Consider the following 23,575-nt stretch of genomic DNA (forward strand, 5'->3'; position numbering starts at 1 on the left):
GATCAGGGTCCCCTCAGGCACAGCTGTACCTGGGAGCATCCAGCCGAGCGTGCCTAATAAAGCCAAGGAGGAATTTCCTTCCCTGTTCCCATCAAAGCTGATTAGTGGGAGCCACTAATGAACTCTGCCAGCAGCTGGCTGGCGCCTCTGCTTTTTGCTGCAGTGGGAACATCCGTGATTCAGGCCCCCCCAGATTCCAGCTGGGGATAGGACAGTGAAAAAGCCGAGCTTCACCCCAAAAGCTGGAGGAGAGCAGCGTGCAGGTGTGATAAGTAAGATGCAGGATGTTTGTTCAGCAGGAAGCAAAACTCAAGGGGGTTGGGTTGTGTAAATATCAGAGACTTACCATTGTATGCAATTGCCATATATGGGAAGGAAATTTTTACAGGATAAGCAAGACTTGGAAACAATGCAAAGCAGACCCTACGACCTGCTTGCGAAACCAGCTGAAGACAGGAGAGAACCAGCCCGAAGGAAGGAGGAGGACTATAAGAAGGGAGATGGAATAGAGGAAGTGTGTGAGCCATTGGTGGAGTGTGGACTCCCCGGCTGCACCCAGCGCTGTTTGCTTGCTATTGCTGGCTGTAATCAATAAATTTTTATTGGTTGAAACTTCAAGGCTGAACAAAATTATTCACCTAACCTATGACACAGGATGTGGGGATTTGCCCCCCGCTGTTGGCTCACCACACTTCCCACATTCCAAAGTCTGCCCAAGCCCAAATCCCATTTTGGTTGACACCAAAAAACAGAGCCCCAGAGGCCAAAAAAGTGAAGGAACGTGGCCTGGGGTATTGCCACAGCGCAGGGGTTCATGAAGCAGGAGGTGAAGAACACAAGCAACAGCAGCTGTGATTGACCCCAGAGCAACCTCTGCTCTCGGCTCCAAGGACTTGGGGAGCATGGTTGGAGCCTGGGTGCATCCTGCCAGGCCCCCTGCCCTGGCTTGTGAGATCAGCATGGATTCTATTGCCATCTGTTGGAGTCTGGGCAGTTTTCTTATCTCTCCCAAGAACAATGTCTCCCTTGGGGAGAGATCTTCTGTTAACGGGCCATTAATGACTCACTGCAGGACCGGTAAAGTGACATCAGCCCATGGTGAGATGCTCCACCAAGCCGGAGCTTGGCAGGAGCCAAGCATTCTTACCTGCAGAAAATCAGCATTTTTGGGACACCAGGGCAGCCCTTTGCTGGATTCCCAGAGCAGCAGCTTCTTCCCTGATGGATCCCCAGAGGAAGACCAGGCCCAGCTACTCCATCACCAGAGCTTCAGAGAAAACTCCGCCCTTCTCCAGATCCCTGCTCCAGCAGCATTCCATCTGCCCCTCCAGGAGGAGCAGCCACCATTGAACTGGACTGTTCCCAACACCCTGACTCCTCAGGGTGTCAGGTTTCTGATTATCACTAGTTTTGTTTGTACCAATTAAATTTTTTAAATTTAGTTTTTTTCCTAGTAAAGAATTGTTATTCCCATATCTTTGTCTGAGAGCCTTTTAATTTTGAAATTGTGGTAATTCAGAGGGAGGGGGTTTACCTTTTCCATTTCACAGGAGGTTCTTGCCCTCCTTCACAGACTCCTGTCTTTTCAAACTAAGACACCACCCCAGCTGCAGGGACAGCACCACATCTCCCAGGGGGGATTTGGGGCCGTGAGCTGATGTCTAAATCTGCCCTCTGACCCCAAGTGTTTGAAACCAATTGGTTCAACCAAAGAAAAGCAAAGAGCAGCCAGAGCCCTGAAACAGGGAGGGATGAGGGGGAAGAAGGTTTTGTTAAGCCAGCAAATATTTACTGATTGCATTTTAAATAAAATATCACAATTAGCATAGAAATGAACTTCAGACCTATATAGAAATGAATCAGAGAATGGTCTGGATTGGAAGGCAATTTAAAGATCATCTTCTTCCACCCCCTACCATGGACAGGGGCACCTTCCACTATCCCAGGCTGCTCCAAACCCTGTCCAACCAAGTTGGGCACTGCCAGGAATCCAGGGGCAGCCACAGCTTCTCTGGGCACCCTCACAGTATCTGATCTAATCCTACTCTCTGTCAGGTTGAAGCCATTCCCACTTTTCCTGTTCCTCCAGGCTCTTGTAAATCATCTCTCCCCATCTTTCTCAATGGCTCCTTCAGGTACTGGGAGGCTGAAATTCTCAGTGAAACCTCCCAGCTCCCCTTCTCCAGGCTGAACAATCCAAATTCTCTCAGCTGCTCCTCCCAGCAGAGCTGCTCCATCCCTCTGCTCAACGAGGGCAACGAGGCTGGTGAGGGGCTTGGAACACAAGCCCTATGAGGAAGGTTTGAGGGAGTTGGGGTTGTTTAGCCCAGAGAAGAGGCTCAGAGGTGACCTTATTGCTCTCCACAGCTCCTGAAGGGAGGTTTAGACAGGTGGGGTCGGTCTCTTCCACCGGGCAGCAACTGGCAAAACAAGAGGACACAGCCTCAGCTACGTCAGGGAAGGTTTAGGTTGGATATTAGGAAAAAAAATTTCACTGAAAGAATAATAAAATAATGGAATTGTCTTTCTAAGGAGGTGGTGGAATCACCATCTTTGAATATGTTTTAAAAAAGACTGGATTTGACACTTGGTGCTATAGTCTAGTTTTGGTGTTAGGGCACAGGTTGGACTTGATGATCTCAGAGGTCTCTTCCAACCTCATTATTCTGTGATTCTGTGATTCTGTGATTCTGTGATTCTGTAATCCTGTGATCCTGTGATCCTGGTGCCTGCTCTGGGCTCTCTCCAGCAGTTCCACATCCTCCCTGAGCTGGATGAACCCCTCTGCTCTCTGAGCCCAAGGAGAGGGGCCAGGTCCTCCTGCCTCGCAAACAACAGGATTTGGGCATTTTCCTCCTCTGTAGGAGCAGCGACACAAACGTGGGCACATCTGGAAGTGACCCATCCCTGGGAAAAGCAGGAGGCCGAGCCAAGGCGTGGGGAGCAGCCCGTCCTGGTGGGCGCTGCCGCCGCTCCACACTACCATCGGCGAACGTGAGGGCAGATCTGATATCCATAAATCAACATATTCCTCATCTCCAAGCATTGCAGCCTGACAGCTGTTACATGAGCACATTGTTAGGAGCTGTCAGGCACTGATACATAGTGCCTTTTACAACATATGTTGACTTTTATCTAATGTTGTTCCATAATTAGCCCCAGGGAGCGGGAATCTGGGCAGCTGGCTGGCTCTGTGATCTCTGCTAACCTCTGCTGCTTGGGGGGGAAAGGGCACAGCTGGGAGGGCTGAGAGCTTCCAGGGATGCAGGAGAAGGCAGGTGAAGTGTGGATGTGAGTGGTACCCACAGCCCAGCACCTAGGGATGCTTCCAGGGATGCAGGTGAAGTGTGGAATTGATGGTACCCACAGCCCAGCACCTGGGGATGCTTCCAGGGATGCAGGAGAAGTGTGGATGTGAGTGGTACCCACAGCCCAGCACCTGGGGATGCTTCCAGGGATGCAGGAGAAGTGTGGATGAGAGTGGTACACACAGCCCAGCACCTGGGGATGGAGCAGGTCCAGTTCCCTTCTGCAGTCCCTGAGCGCTTTGGAGCCATCTAAGAGATAAAATAAAGCCCCAAGGGATCTGGGAGCTTCCCTCCTGGGTGGAGCCTTGAATTCCAAGCTCAAAGCAGGGTCATGGCCCTGGGGGTCTGGGATGAGGAGGGTTCTTCTGTCATGCGTGGATGGAGAGAGAAGACAGGGATGATTACTGGCCAGGATGGGAGATAAATGAAGGAGCAGATGGTGGAGTTAATGAGTGGAAAGGGTAGATGGATGGACAAAGAGACAATGGAGACAATGTAATAATGGATGGTTGCATTTCTACCCTGATGAGGACGAATGTTCTGACTGTCTCACAGACTGGCTCCTGTCTAGGACCTGGGATGATGCCCAGAGAGGATAGTTCTTGGTCACTGTCCCTCTCACCACCCCATGGTCCGTGTCATACTTCAGGAGCACCTTGGCTGCCACCAAAAATTATTCCACTCACTCTTTGCAATATTCCCAGGCTCCTGCTCCACCAAAACAAGCATCAGAGTGCTCAGAACTTGTTGGTCTCTATGGAACAGCTCCCAGCTTTGAGGAGAAACCCCATGGGGCCGATGGCTGCAGGGAGGGGACGCTGCCCCACTGCAGCCCCTCGGCTGCCTGGGCTGTTTTCCTTCCTCGCCGCAGCTGCTCGAGCTTGAAAAAACAGGAGAGGAAAAATAAATCAATAAGACATGAAGATAAATATGCTTTCCATGTTGCAGCCGGTTCCTCTGGACGTGCCGTGGTGGCTGCATAATTCATAAACTCACCCCTAATATGCAAATGGGGCAGCTCCTGCCAGGCTGGCCCAGAGGGACCCGAATTTCCACCAATTTTCACCCCTGGGCAGACAAGCCCCTGTTGTGTGTAGTTTTGGGGTGCAGAGTTGTGTGTTCATGTTCAGCACGGGTGTGATCCATCCCTTCCTGCAGCTCACATCATTCTGCGCTGTGGGGTGAGAAAATATTCCCTCCCTATTTTGTGTTCAGCCTGTCCCTGCTGCAATCCCTGGTGTCACCCCACAAGGCTTTTTGAGGGTTTGGGGCTTTCAAAGACACTTCTCTACCTGGCACAGTGCAGGGATAACATCCAGCACAGGGTTTGTTCCCCCACAGGCTGCCCTGGCTGCAGCAATCTTCCTTTTGGGGTCTAGAACCCTCCCATACCCCACCACAGAGTGACCCTGGGGCAGCCCCAGGTCTGGGAAAGTCTGGAGAACGAGGCACAGCTCAGCCTGCAAGTGCCCAGGAGAATTCTCCTGGGGAATAAATTCCTGCCCAGCCCCAGCCAAGCACAGACTCCTCCAGCTCTGCATCCACCCATTTCCAAACTCTCAAGGCAGCACTTCATCTCTCCTCACAAAAGCCATGTCTCTGAGAATAAACCCCAGCCAGAACCCCAGAAACTTCTCCAAAGTGAAGGATAAAACCCTCTGCATGTGTCTAACGCTGCATCAGCCAGCTCACCCATGCCTGGGCTTCTCCTTGTGGGGGCAGAGCTGCACAGCCCCTCTCCCTGCAGGGTTACTGTTGTTTTGCTAATTATTTTAAAATCAAAAAAGCAATTCTAACATGTTATTATAGCTTGAACCTTTCAGAGAGAATATTACATGGACAGCCAAGTAGCTCATTATATCATGTTATTTAGTTAAATGTCCATAAGCAAGATCCATGAAATCAATTTTTTTTCCATATTTTTACATTGCCCCCCTCACTCTGGGTCACTGGGGGAAAATGTCCAGCCAAAAATGTCCCCAGGTGCTGCAGGTTCATGGAACCAACAGGACTTGTGCCACCACATCAGGGATGAGACATTCCCCCCATCCATGGTACACGACTCCTGCCCACAGCCCCCCTGGATGGGTTTGATCTGAGGATCCAGGTCTTTAAAAAGGAAAATTTCACAGACATTTCCTTCCCATCCTTCAGACAAACACAACAGTGAGGGAAAGCACCCGGCTAAGACCTTGATGCAGCAGAAGGGCAAGAAAACCTACGTGCTTTTATGAGGGATTAGGGCCAACTTAGTTGTGTCTTAAGCTACTAAAGGCTTATAAAAGCCCTGAAGAATCGGCTGCACTCTTTGGAAAAACCTCCCAGGGCTCCACTAAAAAAGTCAATTTAAAGTTAGAGTGCAGCCTGCTTCAGTGCAGATCCATGCTCTTCAAACAGCAAGCCTGGAGAGGGGAGTTTGGGGGGAAAAAATGGAATTTGGTTCCCCCAAATGGATAGCACAGAGCTGAGGGGCAGCTGGGAATAAACACTGTTAATGAGTCTGGGTGAGAATAATGGGTGTTATAGAACTCAACACCAACTTCTCAGCTAGAAAAGCAGATTTTTGGTGATTATAGCACTGCTAAATCACAGGGCCTTGTGTCAGGCAGCATGTGCAAGACCAGGATCTGACTGAGGGATGGGCAGGGAATGTGGATGGAACTCAGAGGGGGAAACAAAATGAAATGAAATAAAATAAAATAAAATAAAATAAAAATAATAATAATAATAATAATAATAATAGTAGTAGTAGTAGTAGTAATAGTAATAATGTTGGACAGTAAGTCTGGAAATCCAAGCACGAACACCAAATATGTCTGCAAGACACAGGGAAAAAATTTTAATTTTGGAAACTGGCAAAAGATTTGAGATAGCTGGAGAACAATCAGCGCTTCCCTCCGTGCCTGGAGGGACTGACAAACTTTGCATAAACAATTTTCTTTCCCTCTGATGTGGAAAAGCTGCCATGGAGCAGTGGGAGAGGCTGACGCTGGTCCTCACTGACCTGGGGAAAGCCAAGCCCAGAAGGATTCCTTGAAAAATGACATTAATGGCCCAGAGCAGCAGGGTGGGGGGAATGCAATGGGAGAGGGGGAAGCAGCAGCTCTGATTTCTGATCCAGGGATCCTGTGCTGCTTCCTAATCACGAACCCTCAACCTGCCCACCCTGACCCAGTAAGAAAAGATATTTCCCTGCCAAGTTAATTGCCATCCACGGAAAACGGGGTTTTGGGGGTTAGAAATAATCCCTTTTCCAGGCAAACCCCCCAGCCTGCACCATCCTGAGGCCAGCACTGGAATATTAATGTGGTGGAGGATGCTGTCCACCTCAGCCAGGCACCAGCTCCAGCACAGCACAGAGATACCAGGAGCTCAATTTGTGTTTGCCTGAGCCAAGGAGAAAATCTAATTAAACATGGCGTGGGGGCTTGCAGGAGCTGGGGATGGGGCAGGAATATAAAGCACGGCCGCTTCCCGCAGATCAGAGGGCAATATTAATAAACCCATGGAGGGGGACTGTGGGATCAGCTGGTAATATTGATAAATGTAAAGCAAAGACAAAGCAGCCTGGGAATATTGGATGGTAAAGCTGATAAAAACACAAGCAGGGATGCAGGCAGCCCTGTGGCCCTGCTGGAATGAGCAGTGCAGCCTCCCAGCAGGATGGCACCCAGCATCCCAACAGCCCCACAGCTGGGAATGGGGGAATTTTGGCCTCATGGCCTGCTACACCCATTGCTGTGCCCCAAAACGTGCAGCCCCAGAGCAGCACAGCCAGGGTGGGAAGAAGCTGTGGAGGCACAGACACGTCTGGGATTCATCCTGGGAGCTGGGGAAGCCCTGGGGATGGGCAGCAGGGACACAGCAGTGCCTGGGGTTGTAGCGAGCTCTGCTTGCTCCAGGATGGTTTGGGTGAATGGAGATGAGGGATCTCTGCAGGCTGCTCTTGGGGAATAAGGTTTATTAGGGATGCAGAAAGGTCCTGCCTCAAGCTGCCAGATGCAGCACGTGGTGAGGCTTGAGAGGATGGGGAAGGGAAGAGACAAGAGGATGCTCTAGGAAAGGGGGAGTTCCAAGAGGAGGGGAAGTTCCAAGAGAGGGTGTGGCCCCTCGGAGCCCCTTATCAGGGGGCTTCAAGGTGGGCTGGAACAAGGCTTGTGCCAATGGGGTCACAGACATTTCATGTTTTAGGGGAGGGATACAAATTCGGGATGAACTATACATTATGGGGGGTGAGATCGAACATTCCACTTGACTCCTGGACCCATCCATAGGCAAGGGCATTGTCCAGCTAGCAGAGAGGACTGTTCTCATCCTGGCTATATTATTTGTGAATAATTATATTTATCTATCCTCTCCAACATGGGGTGTGTGTGGGAGAGCACAGCAAGGTGAGCTGGGGGCACAGACCCCTGGAGGTGCTCCCTGCTTCCTCCACCAGCCACAGGGATTGGTGTGGATGCAGCAGGAATGGGGCTGAAGGGGAGCAGAGGGCATGGCATGGCTCCCTGAAGATCCCTGTTACCTGTAGCATTTCATCTGGAGCATGAGGTGGAAGTTTCTTTCCTTCCAGCCTCAGCAGAGTGACCTTGAGTGTCCCCAAAGCCTCCAGTGCTGGGACTGTGCTCCCCCAGCCCAGCACCCAGCGCTGCCAGCAGCACATCGAGCCAGGGCATCAAAAAGAGCCACTGAGTGTGTTTTAAATAAAAGATCTCATCTTTCCGAGCTATTGGAGTGATGATTTAAACATGAAGTCCAAGGCAGTAATGGTGTTGTCAGAGCCGTGGCGGTAAATCCAATCAATAATTCACTGGTAGCAGAAGCTGCGCCTCCAGCCAGACCCACCTGTGGAGGGCACGGAGCTCCCCCGGAGCAGGAGGAGCATCCCCTCACCTCCCTGCCACCTCCTGCCAGTGCCTCCTGTCCTGGCAGCAGAGATTTGTCCCCAGTGAGGCTGGGAGAGAGCCAGAAGCCAGACCTAGGGCTCCACGGGAGGGGAATGCTGCCTGGCTCTAGAGAGGAAATAAATCTGTTACCTGGGCCCAGGTGTTCCAAGTGCTGGGAACACCTCTGCTCAAAGATTTTCTCAGCCCCTGCACCCTTGCAGAGAGTCCAAACTGCCCTCAGGAAATGTCACTGCCAGGGGACCAGCCAGGGCTGCCCACCTGCACTGGGGGGACTGGGGATACTGGGGCCCACAGCTGCCGTGCACTGCAGTGCCATCCTCCCCCAGCTCAGGGGGCATCCCTGTGTCCCACACAGCCTGCATGAGCTCCAGCAGCATCATTCTGGTGCCTTAGGATTTTAGCTTTTCTATTTTCCTTCTATTTGTAACCTGCAGCTCTTTAGTGTAGAACTCCAAACTCCATATCCACTGTGAGCTGCTGCTTCCCCATTTGGGCAGACACAACAATTCCTCTCCAGGCCTGGCAACCAAGGACCCCTCACTGCCTCAGGCCAGAGATGGAAACAAAAGTGAGCTGGGGGAGCAAACTTGGGGTAAATGACTTCATTAGCTGAAGCTGTAATTGGCAGATTCACCCCCAATATGCAAATGAAACAAACTTATAAAAATATGAAAACTGATGACCCATTGTCCATTTTCTGATTTAGCCCCTGGTGGCGGGGGAGGGTGGGCGTGCTAAATGTACCTGAAGGTCCTTCAATAAATATAACTGCTTTTTATCCTCTTATTTTTGTCTGGCCTCTGTTTATAGGCATCAATTCAACTACACAATCCTCAGTCACAGCCCAACCACCCTGTGTTTGCCCCCTCGGTCCCTCTGAAGCAGCAGGGATCAGTTTTGCTGTAGATCCAGCCAGGAGGATTCCTCCTCCTTCCCGCAGGGTTTCACCGAGCCGGGAACAAAGCTGGAGGGCAGTGTTGGAATCTGTGGTATTGATGATTCTGAGATTGTAGAAAGTCTCTGTCTGTCAGCCCCCTGCCAAAGCAGAAGCCAGAATTGGTCTGTGCTGGTTTCCAGGTTGTTTATTCTGTTTATCTCTCACATGTTCTGCTGCCCTGCCCAGCTCTGTCCTGCAGGGCAGCGTGTGGGGCTCTGCCCTCAGTGGGATGTGACAAACATTAAATACCAGAAACTCCCTGGGCTGCATTTACAAGAACGTGCCAATATCTGTCACCTACGTTGGACAGTGTGTCCCCAGCCTGAACCAACAGAAAAATGCCAACACCACAGTGAGACATGGAGGGCATGAAGAAGGAGAAAAAGGACAAGGCACACCCAATTTCCTCCAGCTTGTCCCCTTTGGACCCCTCATCTAGAATTCTAAAATTTTACTTTTGCACATGTGCCACACTTAATTATTACTGATATCAAACACTCAGAGCTGGTAATTGATCCTGTAAGATTGAAAACTCTTTTCCATGGCCAGAGATCACAGACAGTGTCTCCAGGGGCTCTGTCCAGGGGGGTTCCTGACCCCTGCCAGGGTCTCAGTCAGAGGGGAGCTCTGGATTCTCACAGGGCAGCACCTGAACAGCTCCCCATCATCTTCCCACCTGTGCTGTGACCACGGCAGGACGGTCCCTGACAGAGCAGAGGTGTGCAGGGCTGCCTCAGCCCCCAGATTTGGGGAGCAGCTGGCGAGGGGTGTGAGAAGAGCCTTTCTCTGCATCCCTGCTCCCTGCTGGAGCAGGGTTTAGCTGGGAAGACCCAAAGCCAGCACCCCAAAGATGCTGCAGCGCCCTGAGCTGCATCCCTGCTCGCCGGGGGGGGCTCAGCTGGGAGCGGGGTTTAACCCTGGAACCGACCCGGAGGATGCTGAGCCCTGTCCCCAGCGTGCTGAGGGGTGGGAGAGCAGCACGTTCCAGCCCCTAAAAAAACCTTGCAGGGAGGCTGGGGGGGATTCAGTGCAGCGCTGGGGGGGCAGCTCAAGGGCAAGCAGGGGGCAGACAGACAGACAGACAGACAGACAGACAGACAGAAGCATCCCCTCATCCCGGCCCGGCGGGCACACGGAGCACAGCGATGCTGGAGGCGGTCCAGGCAGCCTCTCCTGGCTCCGAGCGCATCCGCAGCGCCGGCAGCTGCCGAGCTGGCACTGCCACCTCGTGGCACGGCCACCGGCGAGCCTGGGTGATGGCAAAAGGGTTTTAAAATCATGGGGATTAAGGGTTAAAAGGAAAAATGAGCTTAGTTGGCCCTGGAAAAATAAACACCCTAAGCACATGGAGAACTCGTACTTGCTAGAACTGCACTGTGTAGCTAGTAGATGATAATTGATATAATTGTTAGATGTGATGATTGTTTAGTAATTGGATATAATTACTGTTTAATCATAAGAATAATCATGAGAAACTGTGGTCAGGGGCCTAAGAAAGATCACGAGAAACTCATGTCAATATATACAAATAGAACAATATAAGTTTAATAATTAATATGTGTTAAGTAACGCTAGAATATAAAATACATTCAGCTCGAAAGCCGTGTCGGAGTCATATTTGGGTCTGTACCTCGACTCCCAGAGCTCTTAATAAAAGCACCTGCAGATAATCATATCCTGTGTTTATTTGTGTTTCTGAACACTAACACGGGGACACTGCGGCATCCCGCACCCCACGGCCACACAGAGATTTTGTTATCTTGGGGCTCCTGCGGGGTGAATCCGTGAAAAAAGATGGCAAAAAAAAACCCAGGTAAAGGGGAGGGGATGAGAAAGGGAGGGGACACCAAGGGACAGGGCTTGCTGGCCATCATCAATGCGGCTGGGACTGTCTCCCCTCCTATTCCTTGCCCAAAGCCAGGACCTGAGCATCAGTGTCCATCCCAGTATCCACCTCAGCCCGGAGAACCAGCTGGGACACGCTGCTAATCCCATGGGGACAACACAACTTGGGATGCTTAGGGCAAAGAAGAGCCCAGCATTCCCCACAAACACCTCTGGGGCAGCCCAGCCTCTCCCCACAGCCCCTCTGACCAAATCAATGACAGCAACTGAGCCTTTTTATAGATATATTTATTTTTTTTTTAGCAAATGTTTATTTATATCAAAATACAAAACATTTCTGAAGCAGGGTAATGTTACATGAGGAGCAAGTTAATCGATTCCAAAACCCATCATTCTCCTACAGCATGGCTAGTTGTACGTAACATTGCGACACTGCCAGAATTTCTTATAGTGGGTACATTAAAATAAGAAGAATCAACTCAAGAAGTCAATCTATGAACATGCAATGTTACCGGCGATAAATTAAGTACTCAGCAGGCCTTAAAATTCCAACAGGCAGAGACCGATGGGCTTACTCCCAGTAAGGCAGGGCTTCAAACTCTCATTTCTTCCACTTTTTTGTTGGCTTAGGAGCATTTACTCATTAACTGACAACAGTCCAAGAGCCAAAAGGACCCAACGTTCTTGGCAGAGTGGGATTATTGCTTGGAGCTGTCAAAGCAGCCCCAGCTCCCGGCCGGCCCCAGGGAAGGGCTGGGAGAGGGCAGGAGCCGGGGGCTGAGCACTGCGGAGCTCGGGCTGAGCTGGAAGATGCCAAAGCCCCGGAGGAGGGGGCTCGGCGGGCTAAAAGCCCCTCGGAGCCACCCTGGGGGTGCTGGAGCAGCGGGCAGCGCTCCCAGCGAGGTCTCGGATCCCTGCCCGGGGCAGGGTAGCACCCAGTCGGAAGGAGAGTTTGGGGTGGGGGACCCCCACTTGTGCCCCTCGTCGCACGCCTGGGGAGCGATGCTGAAATTTGGCTTTCCCTCCCCCGGGAATTCCGGGGAATGACGATTCCCATCCCGGGGAATTCCAGGGATGCCGATGGCGAGCGTGGCCATCGGTCCCTCCTGCTGGCATTTCCTGGCCTTGGCGGAGGCCGAGAGCAACAATACAGATACAGAGAGATTATAGAGAGAGCGGAATAAGTTTCGTATAAGGCTTTGGTACAGCACCATCATGTCAGATTTATTTGTAAATCGTTTACAGAAAAAAAAAGCTTACTGAAAAAATAGTGTTTTGTTTCTTTTATCTTTTTTTAAATTATTTTTTATTTTTTTTATTTTCTTCTGAGGAACATACCTGAAAGTTCAAAAATTAACCCTCTAGTTGCCATCTGGGCTCCCATCAAATGCTCGTTTTGCTGTGTGCAGTTCCAAAATGAAGCGACTTGATCCCAAATCCCACCAAATTGTGACACAGCCCGCCCAGCTCACAGCACTCACTAAAATCAACACCACAGAAACCCGGCAGCTGATCGCTACTCACTGTTTAGTAAAAATTAAAAAATAATTAAGGAAAAGAAAACCAAAACAAAACCCTAACAAAACTTCCATAAAGAGAAAAGAAAAAAAAAATTAAAGTCATGACAACGAACGTTATGGAACCAGCGGCACTAAAGTTTCTTTTATTGTTATTGTTATTTTAAAAAGTCAGTTCCACTGGTTACCATTGAAACAGCACCAAAGAGCACCCTAACGTGTGTTATACATCGTAATACTCGACATTCAAGAGATGGAAACGAGGTTGGATGGTCTAGTCTTTATATCCAGAGGCAAGAAATTCTTCATAAAAAGAGGAAAAAGTTGTCCCATGCAACCAGAGACGAGTTGGGTCCAGAAGAAAATCCTGCCTTAGGGGAAAACACTATGGGGTTAGGAGGGGATTAAATCAAGAGCTACCTGTGGAGGTCTAGGAGGGTTCAGAGAGTCTACAAACCTAGGAAAAGGGGATTAAAAAGTCTGGGCTCCCCCGGAGAGCCAGCGATGCTCCCATGGGAGAGCTGGAGATGCTCCCGGGGGGATCCAGGGCTGCTCCCCGAGGAGCTGGCGTGCAGCTGTGATCCCCAAATGCCCAAAGGGTGAACCTTACGGCAACGTTGGCATTCCCAGGATTTCCAAAGGGCTTCCTCACGTGGGGAATGCCAAGGGACCGGAGCCTGCACAGATGTGGAAGGTCCTGCACCCCCTGGGGCCACGGGAGCATCCCCTGTCTGCTCTGTGCCAGCCCCGGGGAAGGAAAAAAAGGGAAGTTTGGCCTTAAAGTGCATCTGGGAGGGCAAGGGGTGAGTGCCAGCATCTCCCACCGAGCCAGAACCTCCCGAGCAGAGACAGGCGCTTCCCAGAGCTCCCAGCCGAGCGGGACGAGCCTGGGAGGGAGGGGGAAGAAGCAAACTCCCCCTGGACAGCCAGCTCCGGGCAGGGGCACGCGGATGGAGGCAGCGGGGATGGTGTCCAAAAAAAACCAAACCAAAGAAACCACGGGGAGCAGGACGATGCTGTGGGAGCCACCACCCCTGAGCCCCGCCAAGAGCAGGGAGGGAGCAGCTCCTGATGTGTCTGTTTGGCATCCAGAGGGTTAACGGTACTGTGGGAAGTGTGCTTTGTAAACATTTCTAGCTTTCCTTTGCCTGTTTTTTTTCTGTAAGTGATTCCAGGGGAGATGGGGAAAGGAGAAAGTTGCCTGCCCCCCTGCCCACCCCCAGCAATACCCAAAGCCCCACCGGTGGGGGGCAAGGCAGCCCCCCAGCCCGGACACCGAGCGGTGAGGAAAGAAATCTCATCCCTTCTCTTTCTCCTGACATCCTTTTTTTTTTTTTTTTTTTTTTTTTCCCAGTTTGTTTGTTTTTTTTTTTTTTAACATATAAAATACTCACTCATGTATTTACCGCTAATAAATGCAAGTTAGTCCCATCAAACATGCTTTGCTTCGATATCAAGAATTGGTGCTGAACAAATCCTGTCTGGATATTAGAAACATCCCCCACCCTAGCCCCCCCAACCCGACGAAGAAGAGAGAGAAATATCATGGAAAATACAGGTGACACCTACAGAGGACACGGGGCCGCTGCTCCCGGGAGCACATCAGTGCCTCAGCCATGGGGACATGGCATGACCACGCTGAGGGACCTCTGCCTGCCTCTGGAGGGGTGTAAGCACTCCAGGGCTGTGCCACCGTCCCCTCGGGGACATCTGAGCCCAAACAACAGCACCTGGACACTCCCAGAGCCCAGGATTTTGGGACACAAACCAAGGGGAGGGGAGTGAAGCCTCGGTCGCCACTGCCCAAAGACAATCCCCAAATCATGCCCCAGTGAAGGCAGAGGGGTGGATTGAAGCTCCCTGGCATTGCTCAGTCCCAAACTGGCTCCTTGTCCCCCCAGCGTCCAGGGGGAAGGGGGCAGGGATCCAGCAGCTCCCTACTGCCCTGCAGAAAAACCCCAAATATCCACAGACATCTCCCACCACGCCGGGGCTCGATGCCACCTCACCCACCAGGACAGGGAGAGCCCCAGATCCCATCCATGGGGACAGGGAGAGTCCCAGGTCCCATCCACGGGGACAGGGAGAGTCCCAGGTCCCATCCATGGGGACAGGGAGACCCCCAGATCCCATCCACGGGGACAGGGAGAGTCCCAGATCCCATCCATGGGGACAGGCAGAGCTCCTCACCCTATCCAGGCAGGGAGAGCTTCAAATCCCACCCATCCAGGCAGGGAGAGCCCCACATCCTGCCCCAGTGGACCCCAGCACCCCCAGAGCACAGTAAGCCCTGGGACTCTCCTGGAGAGGCACTGACATTCCCTACGGAGAAGGGTCCCCGCTCCAGCCGGGTGCAGGGACCTGGAGGATCCCACTGTGGCCACCTGCGTGGCTCTGAGGGGCTCCACCGACTGCAGGAGGGGTCCAGAAACCCTCGAGGTTTCTGAGGGCAGCGAGGACAGGTGACCAGGGAGGCAGCAGCGTGGGGACCCTGTCCCCACGGCGTGTCCCCATCCCGTGCCACCCCCAGGCTGCAGCTGCCTAGTGCTCCCCGAGCGCCCGCGGAGCTGAAATTTGTCTTTTTTCTCTCAGAAAAAAAAGCCCAAGACAGCCCTCAGTGAAAACACCACCTCGCTACGGCCCTGGGCAAGCTGGCAGCGAGCCCAGGCTTCCCCATCCCGGGATTTTTTTCCCTTTTTAGTGTTTTTCCCTATGGAAACAGCAAACAGTGGTGATGCTGGGCCCGGAGCGGGCGGATCCCCCGGAGCACTGCGAGCCCCCCAGCCTGGCCCAGCCCTCCTCTCCCTCGCCACCGTATTGCTCAAACAGCACTAGGCATGGATACAAAAATAAAACAGCTATGTGACTTAGATATATATAATTTGTATATATATATATATATATATTTGTATATATATTTTTGTCTATTTATAGGTGGATGGAGAAGCAGAGAAGCTGAAGCGCAATATAATGTAAAAATACTCGCTCTGCTCCTGCTGTTGAGACTCTCCCCACCTCTGACAGCCTCTCTCATGCTGCACAGAAGTTTCTGACACCTATTACTAACGAATTATTTTAAATATTTATTCTCCCCCCCTTCTAAAATAGAGAGTAAATATATATTTGTTTAATTTTATATACAATGCGGTTTCGATACACCAATATCATTTCTTTAGATAGAGATACTGGGGCTCATTGCTCAAGTCTCTTTTTTTGTGTTTTATTTTAATCTAAGTGCTGGGGGGGGAGTGGCTGGAAATCTGAGGAGCTTTCAGACCCGGGAAGACGGGCACCCTCTTCTGCAGCCCTGCAACCTCAGGAGAACAGGAATAAAAGCCCTCCTGGGAGAGAAAGTGTCATTTTGATGGTAAATATAAAATCTGGGCAAACTGTCCTCCATCCATGGGGGATGCCAGCCCCTCCATCCTGCATTTCCCACCCCACTGCAACCAGTACAAAAATCCTTAGCTACCTCTACAGAGCATGCTTGCCTCATCCAACACCCCCGAGCCTGGACCAGCCCCTCTGCCCACCCCCTCCCCAGGTCCTCCCTCCATCCATGCACGTATCAAAAGTCAGCCAGAGCTCCTGGACTGGGGATGCTCGTCCTGCTGCCACGCAATGCCGAGGAAAAGAGCTCAGCCAGCTGTGCCAAAACACCTGAACTTGGGGAAAACGGGCAAACACGGCTCCTCCTCAGCCCAGTCACCCAGGCAGGGGAACAGGCTCCCATCTCCATCCTCTCCCACAACCAGACTGGTCCTCCCTGCCTGGGGATGTGCCAACTGATGGCAATTAAGAGCAATGTTCAGTTTCTTCTTTTGCTGGCACCAGTGCTGCCAAATCTGGCCGCTGCTTCCCAGCCCTCAGTTCCTGGATCAAGCATTCCCTGACAGATCTCTGATAGGAGCAACTGCACTTCCCACCTCTCCTTCCCACAGACGCGGGCAGAGAGGAGTCAAGAGACTCAGAAACAGAAAAAAAAACAACAAAATTAAGCTGAAGGGGCAAAATGGGAGTAAATGTCCTGCTTTCTGTGAAGACTACCCCATGTCCAGACAGCACAGGGGTGGCTCTGGGAGAGGAGTGGCAATCCAGCCTGAATCTGGCTGCCCTCGTGCCCGGGGTCAGCACCAGCTTTGGCATCACTGGTGACTAAATCCCTCTCTGCCTCAGATCCTCAAAGTCCTGCTAATGGGGTTTAAAATAAAAAGACACTGTCAAGAACATCTTGTCCCTCCAAGGAGGCACTGCCGGGGCTGGCTGGCACAGCCAGTGCTGCATTCCTCAGCTCAGGGGACAAATTTAGCTGTATCCCTCTCTCATCCCTTCTGACTCACGCTTCTCTGGGAAGAACAGACGCAAAGCAAAATGCTTTCATACAAGTAACCAAAGAGCAGCATCTAGAGGGACTTGAGGGAAGGGTTTTTGCGTGGTGCAGCTTTTTCTTTAAGTGATGGCACCAGACAGGAGGCAATGTGACATCCCCTGCCACGCCGTGTCCCCACGTGCCTCGGACACGCGGAGCACAGGACCTGTCCCTCTGCTCCTCCATGCCACGGCCCAGGGGTGAGTCACAGACAATGAACAAAGCAAAGCTAAAAGTGGGGATGAAATCATGAAACAGAGCGCTCTGTCGTGTGCAGCAGGGCCACAGCAGAGCTCACGCCATCCCCAGATTCCCCTCAGGCTGCAGCTGCTCCCAGCCCCTTCCCCGCTTTGCCCATCCTGATCCCCTGCTCCAGCACGGCTCTAACCTCTCCCCATGACACACACATACCCCGACATGCAAATCTACTGAATTCTGCAAACCTAGCTACCTTTGTCCTACGCTTCTCTAGCTATTTATATCTCATATGTACAGTGGGTTTTACTCTGGTTCCTTGAGAAGATTTCCTTCCGAAAAAGCCTTGACTTCAGTCTGGGGCTGCAGCCAGCCCATGTGGGACCTGTGGAAACCCCTAAAGGTCCAGCCTCATGGAAAAATACCTACAGACGAGATCTACAGCTGGAACCAACCCAAATCTTTGAGAACTCCCAAATCTACGTCACTGCCTGAAGCAGGAAGAGAAACCAAAATGCCAGGTGGATTTTGTCCTAATGCAGAAGGCAAGGTGGGAGCAGCAATGAGTCTGGAATGTGTGTCACGTCTGGATGCCACCAGACATGACAAAGCCCTGCCAGGACCGTGCCTGAGCTGCTGAGCCCAAATCCAGTGTCCTCAACACTCCCAGACGCAGGTTCAGCAAGTTGTTATTCCCTTTATATTCCCTTTACATTTATATAACCAAACAGCATCACCTCCAGCTTTCCTCCAAAGCGGGTGGCACTGAGCCAGCAGACAAGGTGACAAACACCAGATGAACAGCCCGGAGTCCCCCAGTGGCCCACAGCAGCCTCCAAGTCACAGGGCAGCAGGAATGAGAATCCTCCCAGGAAAAGCATCCTCTGCTCCCACAGACACCCTGGGGGCTCACGGAGACCTCTCAGCTCAGGGCCAGGCTGCAAACCACACTGAGGTTCAGACTGGGAAGGGACCCTGGGACCTTGCAGCTCCCCCACCCACACACTCATCACTCCCTGTGCCTGTGGGTGCTGTCAGTGGCAGGCACAGAAATGGGGCCCCACAAACGAGCCCTGAACGCTCCCTCTCCCCCCTTTACACTAACTTGTATTTTCCTTCACATCAACACCACAGAACCAAAGCGCTGCTGGGGCTGCACGGCAAAGTCACCTTAGAAACACGTGGATGAGAGCTCAGCAAGTCCTGCTGGAAAAGCAGGCAAAGCACTTTCCCTGCCCTTTTTCCCTGCCTGCTCCAGGACTCATTGTCAGACTGCAAGGACAGCACCCCAGAGCCCCCCTTTTCCACAGGGTCTCCATGGCATCCTGTGCCCACCTCTCCACGTCACCTGCCCCAGCTCAGGGTGCCCCAATCCTGCAACCCCAAGGCGGCACGGAACCGGTGCTGGAGCATCCCCACCATGGCCACCTTGCAGGGAGAAGCATCAGCAAGGACCCCCAAAACTGGGCTAGCACCCCTGCATTGACTCCTGAGCAGAGCCCAGGGACAAATAACCTTGTGATTCAGACATTTTTTCACCGTGGGCCAGGATTTGCCAAGGGAGCTAATGGAACATCATGTTCGCAACGTGCAAGGAGGAATCGTACAGTTACTGATACAGAAAGAGCCATCTACCTCAGACCAGCTTAGAAAATAAGAGAGTTTGGCCCAGGAAGATAAAAATCAAGATATATTTTGCAGCATGAAAGGAAAAGAATAAAAAAAAAAAAAAAATGAAGAAGCAGCAGCAGCAGTGACAGCAGCTGTGTTTGCAAACCACCAAAGCGACACGGAGTTCGAACGGGGGTGAAATGGGGGAAGTGTTTGGCATCGTCTGACACGGCTTCGATGTTTCCAGGTCCATGGAAGGAGAGAGGAGCAACCCTGAAGGGCATGGAAACCAGAGGGCTGGGAGAAGCGAGGAGGTTGCCAAAGCAAGAGGCGAGCCAGTCAGCCAAAGCACGGCCCGAGTCTATCGGAAGGTAACTCGGTCTAGCAGGGAAAGGAGTTAAGGATGGTTTTAGGGAGGAGCTGCTTCCACGAGGCGCCCGGGCGGGATTTCCCACTCCAGCAGCGTGGCAGGTACACGGCTGAAAGAGAGAGGGCTGCAGCTCCAGCCTCTAAAGGTCGAAGACCATGAAAAGCCCAGTGGCTCAAAACACCTGCAAAAGGAAAACAACTCTCAAAAGACTGACCCAGCAAGCCGGCATGCTCCGTCAACCTGCCCTGCACTCCAAGTCCTCTAGAGCTCCTTAAGACGGGATGGGGCATAGTCCTGAGGTAGCAACCTCAAGAGCCTGAAGACAGCGCCTGGCCCATCCGAACGGGTGTCGTAAATCGTTTGGAAAGCACTCAAATGGAAAAGCAAGCCTCTGTTTGAGAGGCTGAGGCAATGAGAGCAAAAGGAAGAGCAAGTTGGCCATGGCACGGGCAGCACAGAGCCTCCACGCCTCCCCCGGCCCCGAGGGTCACCTGTCCATCAGGAGCAGCCCGGCTGCAGTGACTGGCGAGCTGAAGTTTGGTCAAGCCAGGCAGAGTTCTTCCCGCTGCCGAGCGGGAGAATGGCATTAAATCAATTCAGATCCGAGCAGGTTCTAGGGAAAAACCCTAAAAACACACCCAAAGAAAAGAAATTGGCAGTCATACTGTTAGCAAGGTTGAGTTCTCACTCTGAGATTTGAGGTTCTTATGTCAGGTCACTCGTCACGTCAATAAAAAGCCCTGGTGCAGGCTGGAAAGAGAGAGACATTTCTGCCAGACCCTCCCTCCTTCCCAAGACAAACCTGGTGATGGTTTGAGAAAGTTGTTAAAGCTCAGAAATATCTGGTTATCGATTTAGAGGATTCATTGTCCAGTGGTTCAAACCTTACTGAAGGGCTGGAGATTGGAAAAGACACGGTGCTCTGCTTTTGGTGGCCACAGGTTCCCGAGCATCCTGCTGGGAAAGGAAGCACAACCTCTCAAACCAGGTATATGGAGGCAGAGCCATCAACAGGCTCTGACCTAAAAGTGTGGCATGGTCGGAGAGCCAGATCACAACAGAGAGCTCACGTCTTCCTCCAAACATCTCAGCCCTTGTAGGTTCAACCAGCAGCAAGAGCAAAAACCAAGGCAAAGCAGAATTAAAGGCGAGATTGCAGAGAATCTCTTGGCAATTCTACCTGGGAATAAACAAAAGTTTCGTATGCAAATAGAGAGCCTGAGGCTAAAAACATGCCTGCAGGCTCTCCAGCTCTCCTGATGCTTTTTCTACAGCCTGAATCCACTCAAAGCAAGAATATCTACATGAAACACTCGGTGTTTTATTCCCAGGCAGGCTGGAGGGTTTAGCACTTTACCGCAGAGGAAGAACTGTGCAAACCTGGATGCAGTGGTTGATTTTACCACTTCAAACAAAAAAAAAAAAGAAAAATAACCAACTCTAAATATTTTAAAGGTAGGGATTGCTTGGTATTAGCACTAAGCATTTACATAGCACTTGCAGTCTGTAGGCCACCAAGTGCTTGCCCAAAGTGCTCAAATATGACTTATCCCCATTTTACAGATGGGAGAACTGAGGCACAGAGAGGTCAAGTGACTTGCCCAAGGCCACGCAGTCAGAGAGTGGAGGCAGAGCAGGAAGTGAGCCCAGCTGTTCTCAGGTCACACCTTGCCTGCTAAAAACAAACCAAAAAAAAAAGGCCTATGCAATCCAGAACACCACCAGCCACCTAACCTACCCTATTCTGAAGAGGAAATACATTCTGGTGAAGAGTTAGAACAGCATTACTGAGGGGAACAGGGGGCAAAGGGAGGGACACAACCCTGGCAGGTGTCACAGCCGACACATCCGGGCTGGAGCAGGAAGGAAAAAGGGAAAAACGATGAAACCAGCAGCAACACATTTTAAGCTGGCACGAAACGCTGGGCTTAGCTTTGCATGGAGCCATCCATCCGCAGAGCTGGGCACTTCCAGATGCTCTCCCTGGGGCTCAGCACCTGCCGACGGAGGCTCTGGGGACCACGCAGCCAAACCCCATTCGCTCGCACGCCTGCGTCTCCCGCTTCGCAGTTATCGGTAGAGATTAAACATCCCACAGTAAGAAATCACATCACCACGCGGCTCTGGGGAGCATTCGCCTGAGATACACAGAGCGTCGGGCAGAATGAATCAAACCCACCCTCATCAAAGCTGGCACACGCCACACCTGGAGGGGGAAGCACCCTCAGATCACATCAGCCCCGTAAGTGCGCGCTCGCACGGCATCAAGCACACGTTGCCGAGGCTCAAGTGCATTTGCACACAGACAAATGGTGATTTCTCACATTGATTCAAGGCTCAGGGTCTTTCTGGCTTTTCCCTTTCAGAGATAGGGCAAGGAAAGGTGTCATGGATGGTTTTGCTGCTGTTACCTTCACGTCAAAGAAGGCTGGGAAGGGGGAGGCAGGGAGATTTTCACAATTACAGCTTTCCTGGGATTATTTGGTCATGTTTTTATCATAATCAGATTCATGGGATTACCAGCTCCCGCCTGGGTTGTTAGGTTCTTGTCACTTAATTACACCCTGTGGCATTCAACTTCTTCTGGTGATTGAGGGCCAGCTGCTCCATCCCACACTTTCCCCCTAAACGCGCGCTGCCGACGCAGATGTCAAAAGCTCCATCCATGCCTTTGAAGCCTAGAGATCGTTTCCAAAACCGAGGTGCAACACGCCCCTTCCCACCCCACCCAAACTGTGTGGGGTGGGGGAGAAGTGGGTTTGAGGAACACCCAGCCCAAAGCATTCTCCCCAAAGCATCCCCCGGGTCCCCCAGCTTGTCCCTGCCGTGAGCCACCGAACCCCTCAGAGAGGTGACAGCTTAGGGGTGTCCCCCCCTCTTTCCCATCACCTCCATCCCCCCATGGTGTGACACCAGCTCCTTCCACCGCTCCTGTTCAACCTCCTGGGACCGGCGCTAGGCTAGAGCAGGGTGGCGTGCCCACTGGTGTCATCGTGGTCCACGCTGTTGAGAATGGCTGTCTGGTCTTCAGGGAGCTGCCGGTGGCAGAGGTCGTCCTTCAGCGCTGAGAGCCGGGCGAAGGGGTCCTGACGAGGGTGTCTCTTCTTCTTGCGGAGGCAGACAGCTTCGTCAGGCGACAGTACCTGAGAGCTGGGAGGGTGCTGAACCTGGGAGGCAGAGCCATCTGGGAAGGGGGGAGAGAAGGCAGATGGGACTGGGGCCAGCAGCAGGCGGAGCAGAGCGCTTTGCTTGCTGAAAAAGAGAGGTGACAGCAAGCCTGGCCCTGAACCCGCAGCATGGCAAGAAGGGAAAATGAAATTAACACTCAAAATTCAAACAAATTACTAAATATGGGAGATGCATGGAAAGGACAGGGTTTGGAGGAGCAAAGGAGGGACAACCTGCAGGCGAGCAGCCCGGGGAGACATCCCTTTGGGAGGCAGGGAACAAGGGCAGCATCCAGGAACAGGCTTGGAGAACCCCAGCGCTGGAGCCGGCAGGGATCTGCCCAAGCTCTGCTCAGAGCAGGACACAGGGAATGCTGTTGGGGACCGTGGGGTCCTCGCACTCACTGGGTTGTTTTCTGGATTTCGAGGAGCCCTTGGATGACTTTTTGGGCTTCTTTATCCGCTGGTATTTCAGAGCTTCGAGCCTCTCAGGTGCAGCAGCGTCCCCGGGCGGAGATGGACGTTTTCTAGGAAGGAAAAGCAGACACGCGCCATCAGCGGCTCCCGGCCACGCCCGGGCCGCTGGACGTCCCCGGTGGGGGATCGGCCGATCCCAGCTGGCTCTGCCGTGGAAAAGGAAGAGGTGAGAGACCTGGGGCTGAGGGAGCAGGGCCAGCCAGGTGTGCCGGAGTGCGGGATGGAGGAAGTGAGGCGTCCCCGCTGTGCCCCTACGTCTCCTCCAGGTTTTCGAGCGGCACCGCGACCCGGCCGGTGCCACGTCCAACACGGGCACCCCCAGCTCACCTGCCTGCCATGCCAACACTGCTAAACAAAACAGCACGGGGCAGATCCTATGTCCGATAAGGCATTTCTGGGAAGTGGTAGGAAACCCCTTGGGATGGAGAGAGAAGAGAAAGAGATAGGCAGAAGCGGCACGGCAGCATCGAGACGGGCACCACGAGCCACCCGGGGCGGACAACACCTGCGCCACAAACAGCAGGGAGGCAGGATCCTGCTGGCCCTGCTCCCACAGCCAGAAAAACCAGGGGCCACACGACAGACAGGGACACCAAGGGCACACACCGACAGAGCTGGGAGAGGTACCTCGTTCCCAGGTCCCTGTGAGAAGCGACAACAGAAACGCGACAGCACAGGAGCATCTGCTCCTGGAACAGCGAGAGGCTGGGAGCTGGAAATGGAAACACTGACAAGGTTTCATTGCAAGGACAAGGAGGACATTTGCAAAGGGGTGCTTCCTGCAGGAGAGCCAGGAGGTGTAAGGGATAGTTTATCAGCTGTACCCCCTGAGGAACTCTTCTAGGTGCAGTATCCTCCCCTTTGCAAAGACA

The 23,575-nt window shown here is 52.3% G+C and overlaps 1 protein-coding gene across 8 annotated transcripts in view; it reads right to left on the reverse strand.

The window, feature by feature from the left end:
- Positions 1–11,267: 11,267 nt before the first annotated feature.
- IGSF9B (immunoglobulin superfamily member 9B) overlaps positions 11,268–23,575 on the reverse strand; it is a 50,163-nt gene continuing 37,855 nt past the window's right edge. For 4 of the 8 annotated variants that reach the window (XM_021525809.3, XM_021525808.3, XM_021525807.3 and 1 more), the window contains 2 exons: positions 22,632–22,753; positions 11,268–22,243 (listed from right to left, as the gene is read on the reverse strand). In XM_021525809.3, the coding sequence (XP_021381484.2) occupies positions 22,020–22,243; positions 22,632–22,753 (346 nt within the window). In that variant the 3' untranslated portion in view covers positions 11,268–22,019. Of the gene's footprint in view, positions 22,244–22,631; positions 22,754–23,575 lie in introns of those variants that run through there. The other 4 variants (XR_013341128.2, XR_014949983.1, XM_021525810.3 and 1 more) reach the window with 4 other exon arrangements.

Source organism: Lonchura striata, chromosome 24, assembly GCF_050655825.1.
Source record: "Lonchura striata isolate lonStrDom1 chromosome 24, ASM5065582v1, whole genome shotgun sequence".
Taxonomy (NCBI): domain Eukaryota; kingdom Metazoa; phylum Chordata; class Aves; order Passeriformes; family Estrildidae; genus Lonchura; species Lonchura striata.